This window comes from Balaenoptera musculus, chromosome 5 (assembly GCF_009873245.2).
Source record: "Balaenoptera musculus isolate JJ_BM4_2016_0621 chromosome 5, mBalMus1.pri.v3, whole genome shotgun sequence".
NCBI classification, from domain to species: Eukaryota; Metazoa; Chordata; class Mammalia; order Artiodactyla; family Balaenopteridae; genus Balaenoptera; species Balaenoptera musculus.
Window position 1 is genome coordinate 70868449 of NC_045789.1, and position 16335 is coordinate 70884783.

Genomic DNA, 16335 nt, shown 5'->3' on the forward strand with positions numbered 1-16335 from the left:
AGTACCATGTTAAGAAATTTCCACTTTGCACTGTCAGCACTGATAAGTCATGCATGTTTTTAGGCAAGATGGCATATTTGCTTCTATGTTTTTGAAAGATAATTATAAGTAGCATGGAGTATATACTTGAATGGCAAAAGAAGCAAGGAGATAAAGACTATTGCAGTAGTTCAATATGTCATATATTACTGAGAGTGGAACTAGGGTATTGGAGTGGAAATAATGTGTGGAAGGTTTTGTTTTTTGTTTCTTGTTTATTTGTTTGTTTTTGCCCACAATACCCAACCATAACCTTTTCTTCACACACAAAAAAAATATCGTATTTTCAGCCAGTGCATATCTATATGAATAAACATTCTTCTACCTTTCAGAGCACAAAAATAATGAAAAGATGAATCAATACACAGTTTCACAAATTATAAACCTTCATTCCTGTAATGGTAATTGGCAAAGCTCCTAGGAAGGATTATTTGATATTGGTGAAATGTGAAATACAGTAAGAAGTTTACTTGTGCATGGTTGAAACAAATGAACAAATCAAACAGTATCTAAATGTACAAGTGAGAATACAATTCTCTGCTTCACAGCCTTGGTCCCAACCCTCAGATTTTTTTTTTTTTTTGACTTTCTATTTTTTACTTTCCTCTGATAATTATTTCCATTAACTTCTAATTCTTGGAGTGGCAAAATTGACAACTCAGAATCACCAAAATCCACCTCATGTCTATTTTTAAACATTGATGTAGATTTGTAATTTTTGAAATTCTGACTGATAAATAACTGGGATTTTGTGAAAGTTGATTGGAGAAAATCTGTGCTTAGTTTGGCATTCTCATGTGCCACTTTTTGAATGAGAAATGAATAGTGATATTAGTCAATATTTCATAGTATCAATAACATGACCTAATAATGTTTGCTAATCATATTGCTAATACTTAATATTATTAATTGTATTAGTATATGATCTAAATAGTTATTATATTATTGGTCTTGGTGCTTAAAATATATTTTGTATATTTAACTATACGATTAATCTATAAGTAAGAGTATTTAATATATAACCAGACACATATGTATCTTTAATAGTGAAAATGGGATGGATTTCTCAAAATGTTAAGTTCAGCTATTCTTAGTGACTTTTTTAAATAACAAAAAAAATGGCATATTCTCAAAACTACATCATTTGAAGTAAAAGGAAATTCTATTCAATTGTGTTGTTTCTTTTAATGTCATTTAAATGGATCTATTTTATTTTTTCAATGTTTGCTATTTGGGGGGCAGCAGGATTTTTATTTGAGAAATTGTAAGGTGGGTTTTGCTGTTGTACTTCAGATAAATAAGGCATATAATGTTTATATTCTTCCAATTAATTTTTCAGTGGTTTCCAAGGTCACAAATCTATGTGTCGAAAGTATTTTATTTTACTGATACTGTGTCAGCTCTTTGGCTATTTTTCTCAATACATATAAAATTCATTCCTAGTCACATTCATCATTCAATAAAGTGTAGTTTCTTTCAATTTATGAATTAGTGGCATTTTGGAGGAGGCAGCAGGAAACTAGAAAATTGTCAATCTAAATTGTCACTGCAATAAGAAGCTCTGCATGATTTTGACCACCAGGGATTGGTCCATGTTTTAAATGAACCATTTGCAGTTTTTCTCCATTTTTGTGCACTTTAATGTTTAATCATACCTCTCATGCACAATTGATATCTTCTAACAAACACACCATCTTCCCATTTATGGCAGTTCTGAATGATATATGGAACGTGTTTTATGCCATATAACCTTGAAATTGCGGACTAACAAACTTGCATTTTAACCACTTTTCACTCTGGTTAACATTGGAACATATGTTATTTAAGTAACAAGAAAATGAATACCAATTTGCCTCATTTTTATACATAAGTTTAGTGCTCCACTAAAATTTAGGAGTGTAGTCGAGTATCTCCAAGTGTCAATCTCAAAAGATCTGTCATTAACATTTAATAATATACTGCCTCTGTTTTTCATGATATATCTAGGCAAGTGAAGTCATGCATTTGTGTTTAGGGCATTGCTTCTTATCTTCAGGCTGCACATTTTCTTCCTAATATGGATGTTACAACTTGTGTGATGGTTTTATTTTTTAAAAATATCACTAAATGTGATTATTTGCTTCTCTTTGCATATACTGAATGTTTAATATGTAGTGGGTCAGATTCTATGTTTCTTTTTAGGAATGAAATGGGTTTGAATATAGGTCCAAATTTTTAAAAATTATCATTTTTTGTGTTTAATTTTTTAAATCTTTCTCATACAATGTTTAATTTTCATGGCTTTGAGATTTATTTATTTCAAAATTTAGGATGAAAAAAATTTTATATATATTTTCATTAGAATTTAAAATCAGGATAAAACAATTGTTATAATCTCAGCATTGTATTCAGTGTTTACATAATGACACCACTGATTATAATAAATTGTGAGGTTCACATTTTAAAATAATCCCTGTAATACGTGGAAGTCCTGAGAGATGAAGAGTTACTAAAACGGCAATCTTCACTCATATTTTACTTGCCATTTTATTCAAGCGTTCATTAATGTATTTCTTTCCAGGAACATTTTTGATGAGGTCCAAGTTTTTGTTGTTGTTATTATTGTTATTATTGCTTGTTTTAGCACATACTTTGTAGTCAATTATGGTATATCCTCTCCAGGAATCAACAGTAGCAATGACAATTACAACACTATTATCAATTGGCAAGGGAATACTTGCTATGTTTCAAATATTTTGTTTGGTGTTTTATGTATATCATCTAATTTAATCATCAAACAGATCTATGTATTGTTATTGTGGCTTTGGTATGGCAAAAGACACAGACACAAAAGAGCAGTGACATTTCCTGTTCAAAGTTACAGGACTCTACTGGGCAGAGCTGGAATTTCAGCCTAAGAGATTGCTTTAATATTCCACAGTATCCTGACTCGAAAGTGATTGCTCCAAAGTCATTCTTCCAAGGTGTTGGCTTTAATATTCCACAGTATCCTGGCCATGCTCGATTTTTTATATTTTAAAAAATTCTTCTTCTAATTTAAGTATTATTCAGAACATGGTATCATCAAGAGTTTGGTATGTGTCCCAAAAAATCTTGGTAAAAATAGTAACTATTACTACTGGGCAAGACGAAGCACGGATCATTTTACATGTTATGAAGTTTATTCATCACAACCATCACAAAAATTAGGTGGTAATATAATTTCAGCTGGATAGCTGGAATGAGCAGAATTTTGGTAGAATTAGCAGAATTTTGAATACCAGTTGTTCCCCAACCTGAATTTTTACCTCCTGCACATTCTATCTCCCAAATATGATGCTTTGTGCCTATCCACAACTCCAGACCTCATATCTTTTTTATTCATTCACAGCTCCTCAAAGTTTTCTGCTTTATCAGAATGTCATCTTTACTATTTGTTCTCATTATTACTAAAATAAAGTACAGAATATAACCATAGCAAACCAACACATGTTTATAGCATTGTAAATGATTTACTTTAAAATATCATAGAAAAATATAGTTTATTCTCATTTTAGAATTAGATTCATGGTTAACAATAATTCAGTAGAACAACTTTCTAAAGGTATAAAATATATTTAATTTTGAGTGTTTTTTTCCCTGCAAAATCTTTGGAATGTAAAATAATATTTTTATGTGCTACAAGGTAAATTATAATCTAAAAACATGTTAGAATTGGGTATTCATTTGATTTTTGGAAAATAAGATTATTTTTACTGCGTGTCAGTCTCTCAGAGTTTGCCTTGAGGGGAGAAATTGATCTTTTTTATGATTTTTTTCCTCAAAACTCATTTATTATTTTACTCAGATGTCCTCTGGAGTCCATCCAGGATCTACTCTCATTCCAATGAATAGCCTTTCTCTGCCACAAGGAGAAGATGATTATGGGTACCAGTGTTTGGAGGGCAAAGATTGTGCCAGCTTCTTCTGTTGCTTTGAAGACTGCAGAACAGGATCATGGAGGGAAGGGAGGATACATATACGCGTTGCCAAAATTGATTCCTATTCTCGAATATTTTTCCCAACAGCTTTTGCCCTGTTCAATCTGGTTTACTGGGTTGGCTATCTTTACTTATAAATTCTACTTACTAGGCAAAACTCATAAGAAGTCTGACTAAACCCAACATAATCGACTGTCCTTCAATAACATGAAGTTTAAATTTAAAATGCAGAGAAACCAATGGTTAAAATGTGAATAGTTATTTTAACTATTTTACAGCTTTCTTAGGTAAATAAAATAGCAGCTTTCAGATTAATATACATAAATTTATGTAAAACAGATTAGTTGCAAAATTCAGTATACTAAATAGTATTATATATTTGTATTTTAATTTTCTTAATTTTTACATATATCCTATTATGATTTTGAATTTATAAGTTCTGTGATTCATATTTCAAAGATGGAATAATTTTAATATATATTTTATTTAAACATAGCCTATCATTTGTAATGGTAGCTTAATCTAATGCTTAATATTTATGTAATATGTTTTTGCCTAGAAAATATTGTTAATTTGATTTTTTTTTTTTTGCTTTTTATTTTTATGCTCTGTTTGGAATAGAGCTAGTTGAAAACATATGAAACATATGAAAACAATGATTTCATTGAATTGACTTCCAGGAAACTTTACTCCCCAAAAGAAATTAATTTATTTTTAATTTTTTTATTATTTAAAAAAGAAAAGGCCATTTTACCTTATCTTTGATCCAGTTCATTTCCTGATGAAACATTAAATAAAACTCCAGTTATATTTAGGTTTGGTGATTTACAAACTAAGATGGAAACCATCAAAGTAATTTAAATACAAGGTGAAAAAAAATGAAGAATATTACATTTAACCATTTTATTCTCTGCCGCATAGCATTTATGAAGAATGAAGAGATTAACACTGAAGTGTTTAGATCTACCAACCCTGAAATTAAATACAGAAAGAACTGACTTTTTCTTAACCCTCTACAAAAATGTTACATTCCTTAAATTAACCAAAAACATTGAGGAACAGGGCTTGTATTTGCTCATTGTGGCTAAAGAATTATTATCTAGCAAATTGATTTGAATTGCATATTGAGGATATGGTCTTAATTATGTACTATTAACATTTTTCAGACCAGAAATGTTCTGGAAACACAGTCTTAGGCTTGTGTTCTATATCGCCTTTCCCAGTTCCTAAATTTGGACTTGGTCAGCTTTACGACTTTGTTATCAATTTTAATGATATTCTCTTTTTTTAGAAGAGGTGAGCAGGCACAAAAATCATGTTAAAGGTGGAGTTCTGTTAGAGGCACCTCTAATGAACATGAGTGTGTGGGGCTCTCTCAATTCTGAGAGGAACAAAAATAGTCTTACTATAGTTTACAGCCTGTTGCTTAATAGTTTCCAAAATGTCTGTTTTGTTAAGAGGCGAGATAAATTTAGGCTTTAATTAATCTATTCCTGTAATTAGTTGGGCATATCAACTATTTATAAGAACTCCCTATTCATTCACCATTACCTAATTATCTGTAAAATCACCAGAATGATCTTGAAGATAGCCTTTAAAAATTGTTTCCATTGTCAAGAGCAACTATCAGGGTGAATAATTTTGTGATCAAGGCCTATCTTATGGTATGTGGAGGAAGCTATCACCTGTGCTCCTGACACCACGTGGATAGTGAATACATGTGTATGCTCTGGCATGGTTATACTTATGTTTTTAGAATATATAGTGGGTTTTTTTTTTTAAATCTAAATATGTTTCATTGTGTATCCACCACCTACATTTGAACTTTTTCACTTTGCTTATAAATCTTGGAAAAACATAAGCATGAGTTAAATGATATTGCCCAAATATCCACCGACACTGTTTTTTTCTGAATGGAGAGCCAAATTAAACTTTGGCTATGTATATATTCACTTACAAAGTGCTCATGCATTCATTGTTATAACATTGAGTATTGATGGATATTCTTAACGTAAACATTCATTTAAAGATAAATGAAAAATGAAGTACCAATGAAGAATAAATCATTTCACTAAAATGTATCATGGCTATTTCCATGTTTTAAGCTATAGCCTGCTCATTATCATGGGGGCAATTTTAATTCTGGGATTCTTTCAAGTCTATCAGCATGACCTTATTTAAAAATTCTTAAAAATGCTTGATATTAATAGTTTTGATTTTCTCACTGGTGTTCCATTAACTTGGCTTTAAATGTTGACAGTATTTACAACTGGAAATAAAATATGATAAGATGATAAAAATATGACAGATGCTTTTCTATATACATTCATTGTATATATCATCAAAACTAGTGCTTTGTTTTCAAAGCCAGTGGCATTTTGAGCAGTTCTGTTTAAACAAGCAGATCAGAAAGGGAAGTGTGTAAAAATCTTATTATTTCTAAAAATGAGAATGAAAAGGTGAAAATGCAGTTAGATTATTTTTATAAGAAATCAAGTAGAGCTTACTTTCAAAGGGTATGCAGTCTAATCCCTGTTTCTCTCTTCTTTCAAGTATTAGTTTTATCATCTTGAGAAATAATTTTTAAAAAATCCTCCTCTTTTTCCAGGTGAGTTATATCTTAATTTTATTGGATTCACTGGTACGTGTGTTTCCTGACTGATTTAAATGTTTTTAACACTAATATAGACCAAAAAAGTGGATATAGATGAGGGGAGAGATAATTAGAGCAGAGGGACTTAGAATAATTTGGAAAAGTGTTAATTCACATCAAGCTATCCTCTAAATATGTGACCAGGATCTAGAAGTATCAAGAAGGGAAATTGTGACTAGCATGATTTTATTCTCTTGGGTTTACAATTGCATGATAATATTTTATCTATTCTTGAATTGCATAGATAGACTCAATTGAAATCAATTCCTAAAAGGCCAAGTAGTTTCTGGGAAAAAAAAAAAAAAAAAAAGAACTTAGATTTCCTAAGAATTCAGTAGGGAAAGGGCAAAATTAAAGAATAAATCTAACTAAATATAAAGTGTTAATGTAAGCAGAAATTAGATAATTCATTGGCTACATTTTATTTTAAAGATATAGATTTCATTAAGGAGTTTTAAAAACATTAACTTTAGGTTAAAGTACAATAAATGTGGGTAAATATACAAATAATCACCAGGGGTTTTTTTCCCCTTTAGTGTGTTCCCATATTCTGACATCAAATTTAATCATAAAATATCTTATATTTCAGTTTAAGAACAAGATCAATATTGAGAGCTGCATTCTTTCCAATGATTCAGCATCAAAAAGAATGATCGACAGTACTCTCACATCAAGGGCCCATAATTGTAAGATGTGAAATTGTATTCCAAGTCAAGGTGTTATGAAGAAACGCATCTCGTACTTTGATTACACAAGAGATTTAGATAGGATGATTTGTTTGAGTTTAAAATTTAAATTAATAACCAAAAATTGATTAGATATATAATAAATGAATAAATACATGTACAAAATTATCAGTTTTATACCAGTGTCTATTTTCACTCTTGCAAAATTCAGCAAGATACCATTCACAATTATTTCATTGATCTTAGTGCTGGAGTTTAAGTGATCGCTTAGACATTCAATAATTTAGCATATGTCCCACCAAAAACATTTTGAAAATAATTTCTGACCAAGCTATTTTTCTTTATATCATCAAATTTATTTAACTCCTCAATGTCACACCAAATGAAGTCTAGACATACTTGGTATTATGTTTCTGTTGGTCATTGTTTTTTACTGCTAGCGAGCCCTTGACAGAGCACTATAAAGTCACAGAAACCATTACCAACCCTCTATCAAAACATTCCAAATGGAGTTTCCAGACACTGTTGACCACACTGCTGTAGTCAATGTAAGGTCAGTTCTGTCTTTTTTTGCTTGTGCATTTTGGAAATGACATAACCTAATTCAAATATTTACACAGCACTTCTTATATATAAAGTACTGACTTAGATACAATAGGGAATATAAAAATGAACTCTGGAGGAGATTATAATATAATCAGAAGACTAGTTATACAATTTAAGGAATGGAGGATAACTCTGGGAAAGTTTCTTGGAGAATATAGGCTTAGAGGTGGGAGCTTGAGAATTCAGTATGTCAATAGGCGAGGTTAACAGAGAATACATTTTCCAGTTGAGTAAACAGCTTGAATAAAGAAACAGAAGCATGGGCACAAATAAAAGTTCCATTTCAATCGAAGGTTAAGATTCATATAGGGAAGCAAAGATGAGGCTAGAAAGATAAGTCTAGCCCTATGGTAGAGAGGCAAGAATTTGAACTTCAGAGGGCTGAGTGATATAAATTCTTGAAGCGTTCACAAAGATACATGAGTACAGAAGCACCGTTATTAATATTGCAAGAGTTTCATTTATTGGTGTGTGATGTTTGGAGTAAGGAAAGCCAGTTAGGAAGCTACTATAATACACGAGGTGAGAAAGAATGAAGGTCAGTACGCTGGTGACTGAAGTTCAATAGGGAAGGGGGAAAGACAGATCCTGAATAAAAAAAGGAAAAATGGCAAACATGAAGCTGTGATTAACAGGCAACTGAGTGACATGTTGTGTGTAAGAAGAGAGGGGATCCTGTATTGCATAGTAGGTATTTGGGTGTAAATGAACACTAAAACACTGCAAGGAAATTCTGGATGTATTACAATCTTGTTTGCTGTTACTTTTAACATTTTAATCAAATGTTTATTTTTCCTACTGATCTATGTTTCCCACATTAGGCATGAAAAAAAGAATAATCTCCTGAAGTATAATCTGTCCAGATTATTATTATTTTGTGAGAATCTGTTCCTCACGAAAAGGGCTTTCTCTTCAAATAACTTTCTCTTCCTTCTTTCTAACTAAGAAAAAAAATAATATATTTGGACAAAGAGAGGAAGGGAGAACTGTGAATAGAAATAGGCTGCTGTGTGACCAGACAAATCCAGGAAGTTGATTCTGATTCTCAACCAATTTCTGAAATATTTGCCTCAAAATAAATTAATTTATTGTTGGACAATGAAATATGTACCTGGAAGCTTTGAGTCTGGGAATAGTTAAGATGAGCCTGTAATGCAGTTAAGCTGGAAAGAGCTAATTAAAGGACTTTTAAGATATAGTTGACCTCAATAGAAATAGTTTGGATCTCGATAAACCACTGTAATAAGAGTTATTTGTGTCCATAAGGTGTATGTAGTCACATCGTATAATAAAGTTTTATGGCTTGTGCTTGTAGTGGCTTCTGCTTCATCATTTTGGGGAGCATTTTGTGTGTGGCAAAGTTACTCAATTTATCAAAGTATTATGTCCTTAAATGATTCTAAGTGCAAAATAAATTCAGTAACGTTATGAAATAGTTACATTCTCTTAAAATGTGTCTTTTTTATAGTTTTCATACAGATATGTCCCTTTTTAGTTTTAGAGTATGTAATCATGATTTTAGCATTGAAGTTAATTTATGATCAATGTTATTTCACATTTTTTCCAATTAAGAAAATAAATTTAAGAGTTCTCTTTGACACAGAGTTCTGAAAATGAATTAAACTAAATGAATTAAAAGGTTAAGCAAAGATAGTTAATATTTATGCATGATTTTCACTACCAAGACAATGAATCTGGATTATTCTAACAACTTGTGATTTCATCCTAATCAGAACTGCCAGATAGTATTCCCCAGGTGAATCAATGAGAAAAATACATATTAGCGAGGATTAATACTCAGGCCATTCCAAATACCTCGCGTTATGAAAATGTATTATTTCATTTGAGGAAGCAGTTAGTGAAGGAAAATTGTCTGCCACTAAAATACAGTACTTAAAAAAAAAGGAAAGTTTGTGACTCTTCCTTCAGGTCCAATGCTGTTTTCATTAAAAAAAAAAAAAACCTGAATAAGATGAAGGAGGTTTTAGTGTTTCTTGAGCACTTGCCATGTGTCTGGAACTTTAAGTGCATTATATATTAATAACTTAGACTTCAAACGAATGACCTCTATGTAACAGATGGAAAAACTGAGGCTCAGTATATTAGATACATGCTCCAAGCTCATATACCTGTAACCTGAAATTAAATACAGGTACCTCTAGTTATACATACACTTCTCTTTCAGTTGCAAGGAACTATTCTGATGACAATGTGATTGTTCATATTCCAAAACTAAAACAAGTTTCCTTCACAGAAGAGGTGTTTAGACTTAAAAAGCAACCTACTCAATTCTGTTCAAAGCACAGAAACCCTATATTATTCAGTAAGAGCGTAATCTTTGTTATCTCCTTACTTGTTATTTCCAGCGTGGACTCAATGTCAGCTGATATATTTTAAACAGGTACTATAAGAGTTCTGAAAAATTACTCCTGATATCCAATCAAATATAATACAGACTACCAGGCATGCCTCAGAGATATTGCGGTTCAGTTCTACGCCACTGCAATAAAGTGAATATCGCAATAAAGCGAGCCACACAAATTTTTTGGTTTCCCAATACTGAAGTTATTATAGTGTTTACACTATACTGTAGTCTATTAAGTGTACAATAGTTTTATTTCTAAAAAACGTACATACCTTAATTTTAAAATATTGCTGAAATATGCTAACCATCATCTGAGCCTTCAGCAAGTCATAATCTTTTTACTGGTGGAGAGTCTTGCCTAGATATTGATGGCTGCTGACTGATCTGGGGGGTGTTTGCTAAAGGTTGGGTGTCTGTGGCAATTTCTTAAAGTAAGACAAAAAACGGAGTTCTCCTCATTGATTGACTCTTCTTTTCAAGAATTATATCTCTGTAATAGGGAATGCTGTTTGATAGCATTTTACCCACAGTAGACCGTCTTTCAAAATTGGAGTTAATCCTCTCAAACCCTGTCTCTGCTCTGTCAACGAAGTTTATGTAATATCCTCAATTCTTTGTGTCATTTCACCAATCAAGTTTGCTGTCTTATATGGACATGATTTGTGGCACACCCAAAAAATTGTAACAGTAACATCAAAGATCACTGATCACAGATTACCATAACAAATATAAAAATAACGAAAAGTTTCAAAATATTGAGAGAATTAACAAAATGTGATACAGAAACAGGAATTGAGCAAATGCTGTTGGAAAAAATGGCGCCAACAGACTTGTTCGATCCAGGGCTGCCACGAACTTTTAATTTGTAAAAAATGCAATATCTGCAAAGCACAATAAAGCAAAGCACAATGTACAATATACAATGAGCAATGCACAAAGTACAATGAGCTATGCCTGTATTTACTTTTTATAAAAGGGAGTGGCACACTATGGTCACAGCAATAGTAACTGGCTCACAGCCATACCCCTTCATTTACATATTGTCTGCGGCTGCTTTTGCACTGTACCGGCACAGTTGAGTAGGTACAACAAAAATCGAGTGGTCCTTAAAGCCTAAATATTTACCCTCTGGCACTTTACAGAAAAAGTTTGCCAACCCCTGTTTTGGAATAACTTTATTGTGCTATTTAAAAAGGCACCACATTTTTTAAAATGCATTTTCTTAATTTTAAAAAAATAATACAGTTAATTGCTCTCCACTGTACTTTATAGTCTCAACTCCTCTCACAGAAACATTAATCAAAGCTATGTTCTCTTTTTTAAAATCTGCTAAAAAAACTGTTGTGAATCTGTTTTATTAATGAAAATGCATGTTTCATAATTATGTCAGTGTTTTCTGAAGTAGATAAAGTAGACTAATCTTGAGAGAAGATTGCTGTTACTACTAAAATTGACACAAGAATGCTTTAAGTAAAAGAAAAGTGATAAATGCAACTGCTAAAGTAATTTTAATATTTTCCCCCTTGAGACAGCATAAAGTGTGTTTTCTCATTAAAATTGTTTGTGTCAGTATACTATCTTGCTTTTAACATTTTTCACAGTATTAAAATCCAAACAGCTTTTTCTGAATAATTTTATTGGAATAAATATTTAGTTCACTTTACACAGTACTCATGAGCTTTCTCTCTGCATTTCAGGGTGTGCACTTCAATAATTAAAATTTACAATTCAAATAGTCACAAAAAATTAGTTTGTTAAAATTTTTATGCTCAATAAAATAGGAAAACATCTTTAAGATAATACTATATAATAGGTAACTTTAGTAATGATACATTCAACATTTACCATAAATCAAATTTCTGAATATTGATTCAAGTACACTACTAAAAATTGTTTATGTTCATACTAAGATTTAAATTTTTACTTTTTTCACTTTTTTAGCTTTAAACGTTTTAAATTATTGTGCTAAAATTTCAATTCTTCATTATGGCTTATCTTTTTTTTTTTTTTACTTTTTTTTTTTTTTACAATATTACTTCTGTTTTTTTTTTTAATTAATTAATTTATTTTTTTTTTTTATTTTTGGCTGTGTTGGGTCTTCGTTTCTGTGCGGGGGCCACTCTTCATTGCGGTGCGCGGGCCTCTCACTATCGCGGCCTCTCTTAAGAGTTGTGGAGCACAGGCTCCAGACGCGCAGGCTCAGTAGTTGTGGCTCACGGGCCTAGTTGCTCCGCGGCACGTGGGATCTTCCCACACCAGGGCTCGAACCCGTGCCCCCTGCATTGGCAGGCAGATTCTCAACCACTGCGCCACCAGGGAAGCCCCTGGCTTATCTTTTTAAAAGATTACTCTTATAATAAAATTTCAAAATTGTGAAAACCTCACTTTGCATTGATATTAATAATTAATATTAGCATATTGTTTTACCACACATTTTAAAATTAATGATCTCAGCTGATGAGTAGCAAAGCCTGTGCCATATGAGGGACCAATAGTAAACATTCCGTTTGGCAAACTAGAAACCGTGAGCTTGGGTGACCCAGACAACATGACACACATCAAGTTCAGTCGTTTGCTTATAAATTCTGTATTTATAAACTCTGGATTTTAAGACATATTATAAAAGAACTAGAGCCATTTGTACTGCGTGCATAATCCCTCCCATCTTTCCTGACTTTGTCTTCTCAAGGATGAGTAAGAAAGGTAAGAACATGTACTCTTAACTCAGAGTGTTTTGATGTGTCTTTCAGTCATGGTCCCAGAAGGAGAATGATGGGATAGTTGAATTGTGTAACTTGAGGAGGGTTTAACAAAAGGACACTTTACAAAAGTATGGGAAAGACTTAGGAAAGCCTCCAAGCATCTTCCAGAATCCTGAAACTAATTCCAGAAGGAAGAGCTGGTGCCAAAGGATCAGAGGGGAGGGAGTAGTTGCAGGGAGCAAGAAAGAAATAACTGTGGGCAAAAGGACATCTGACAGATGCTGTCAACTTGTGGCAACCCTGGCAACTTGTGGCAACCTTGTTGGAGGATCCTGTGGAATAAATACCTCAGTGACATCATTTCCCTTCTTCCCTACAATCTTCTGCTAGTGCTCCTCAGTGGCAAAACTTAACTGGAAGCCGAGAGCAAGGGGCATTTGATTTGATCCCTACAGGTCAGTTTTCTGGGACACAGAGCAGAGGGCAGAAGACTGGCGACATTTGGAGGGGAAAATGGTAAACACCCAGAACAATGTTTGAGGGCACTACTGAGAGATTTAGAACTGATTACAGTTAACGACCTTTATGGTCACATAATTACTTTCTCTCTGCCTGGAAAAACAGAGCTAGAGGCATCCGCTGGCAACTCGGAGCTCTGTGCCTCTCACTGCGCAGTCACCAGCCATGGCTGCATCAGGATGCCTTGGCAAAGTTGACCTATGCATCAGAAAAGCTTCTCTATCTCTCCAGCTCTATTTTCTCTGATATAGGCAGGTATTATTTGGTGCACATTAGTGCAGTAAATTTTTACGTATATGTTCGTTCTAAGAGCAAAGGGCTACTTTACAGATTTTTTTTTTTAATTGACATTTGTTACCAAAATTCCAGTTAGAGTGTTTTTCTTTTCCTTTGTCTCTATTACACACCTCTTTTTCTTGATAATTTGAATGGAAGAAGAGAAGCAGGACCAGGAAAGACAAGATCCAGGTCTTTCTAGCTCTTTCTTTTTTGCTAGGATTACAACAATGAATATGACATAGTTTCTGACTTCAATAATTATTATAAACTAAAGTGTAATAGTACATGCTGAGCTTTCACTATGTACCTAGAACTATTTTCAAAAATTCAATTGCACATGAGGGTGAAACTTTCAAATGTATTGATGGTATTGACTGGTCTGCAATTGAACATCTGTGATACACAAGCACACCATAGTTCAATTCTGATTTAACCACCTTTGACAAAAAACTGTAATACAGGAAATTGCAGGTGACACACTGAACTAAGTATAGTGAGAATGAGCCATGTTTTTCTATGAGGAATTGTGAGAGGGAATGGCTTCTGAGAATAAAAAAAAAAAAAGAGTGGGAGGTAAAATATAAATAAAAATAAGAAAAAGTAACTTTAGCCAGTACATAATATATACTTGGCATTATCCTAAGAACTTTATTCATAATAACTAGCTTAATTCTTACAACATCCCTAAGAAGTAGTTACTATTTTATTTGTAATTTACACAGCGAAGCTGAGGCACAGAGTGTCTGATATACTTGCTCAAGGACACAGAGAAAGTGAGTAGCATACCTGGGATTAAACCCTGGCATGCCAGCCTGAGACCTGTTCTCTACATCACTCTACAAATTGCCTCTCTATGCATACAGGATCCACATACTGATGAACTGGAGAAACAAGATTATTTATATTAATATATAACTGAGAAGTCAAAGGCCAAATGTTAATTGTCCTAGCATGAGACTGCAGGGATAAAGGGTGAAGGAAAAAAAGGGCACTCTCCAAATGGAATATACAGATTTCATATTTTAAATCCTTTTATTAATTAAAATTACTTCTACAATGATTCAGCAATCCTATATATCCCAAAGAATTGAAAGCAGGATCTTGAAGGGATAGTTGCACACCCATGTTCATTGCAGCAATAGCCAAAAGGTAGAAGCAACCCAATAGCTATCAACAAATGAGTGGATAAAGAAAATGTGGTATATACATACAATGGAATATTATTCAGCTTTTAAAAAGAAGAAAATTCTGCCACATGCTGCAACATGGATAAAACTTGGGACAATACACTAAATGAAATAAGTGCATTCTTATGAAACCTTTTCTAAGCCTAAACCATGTAAAGCGAAGAAGTGATTACCTTAGGACACATCTTGCTAACAGATGCCCACAATAAATAGAAATAAAGTACATATGCTCACAAAGTTAAAAGCTATGGCAGATTGATGCTGAGATGTTGTGTAGTTCCTGGAGAAGGAGCTTGGTGGTGCCATTCTTGCTGCTCAGGCTGTGCACTGCCTCTATAAAAGCTTATCAAAAAACAAATGCTGAACACTATTTTAACTTTTCACTTTGTTTTTTTGTTTTTTTGTTTTTGGTAAAAGCAAAAATCCTCTTAGGATTTATTTCAGTTAGCAAAATCAGGTACCAATGTAGGTCTTTCCATAAGACTGAAGTGGCATAAAGTGAACTTTTGAAAAGTGGGGTGCACCTGTACTGCAGATTCCCCTTTATGAGGTATCTAAAGCAGTGAAATTCATAGAAATAGAAAGTCGAATGGTACTTGTGAAGGGCTTGGGGAAGGGAGAAATTGGGAGATGTTCAATGGATATAGAGATTCAGTTTTGGGGGTTTTTTAAGATTTTTTTTTTTTGATGTGGACCATTTTTTGAAAGTTTTTATTGAATTTGTTACAATATTCCTTCTGTGTTATGTTTTTTGGTTTTTTGGCAGCGAGGCATGTGGGATCTTAGCTCCCTGACCAGGGAGCAAACCTGCACCCCTGCATTGGAAGGCAAAGTCTTAACCACTGGACCGCCAGGGAAGTCCCGAGTTTCAGTTTTGCTAGATGAAAAACTTCTAGACAGCTGCTGCACAACAATGTATATATAGCTAACACAACTGAACTGTACAGATTAAGATAATAAATTGTTTTTAACCACAATTAAATATGTCTATATATCTATCTATAGAAGATAGATAGATATACAGAAGTTAAATTACTTCCACAATCTTCTTTGCAGACTAGATATAGATGAGTAGTATCAGCAATAGTCATTTATATTTAGGAAAATTAAAACCTTATTGTGTAGTAAAAAAGAGAAACAGCTTTGAAATTATGCAGAATTGTAATCAAATCCTAGCCCTCCCTTACTTCTGTGTGGCCATGGACAAATTACTTAAATTCATAAGCTTTGGCGGTTTTTTTTAATCTAAAAATTGGAGGTAACATATAATTCAAAGGATTCATAAAGATAACATTTATGGAAACACTTGGTGTCTTGCAGATGCTCCAGAATTGTTAATA

General features: G+C 32.8%; 1 protein-coding gene across 1 annotated transcript in view; it reads left to right on the top strand.

The window, feature by feature from the left end:
* The window catches only part of GABRG1 (gamma-aminobutyric acid type A receptor subunit gamma1), a 66900-nt gene extending 57649 nt beyond the window's left edge, over nt 1-9251 (top strand). Inside the window, exon 9 of the mRNA XM_036854048.1 lies at nt 3866-9251. Coding sequence (XP_036709943.1) covers nt 3866-4135 — 270 coding nt within the window. The 3' untranslated portion in view covers nt 4136-9251. The remainder of the gene's footprint in view (nt 1-3865) is intronic.
* The last annotated feature ends 7084 nt before the right edge of the window (nt 9252-16335 follow it).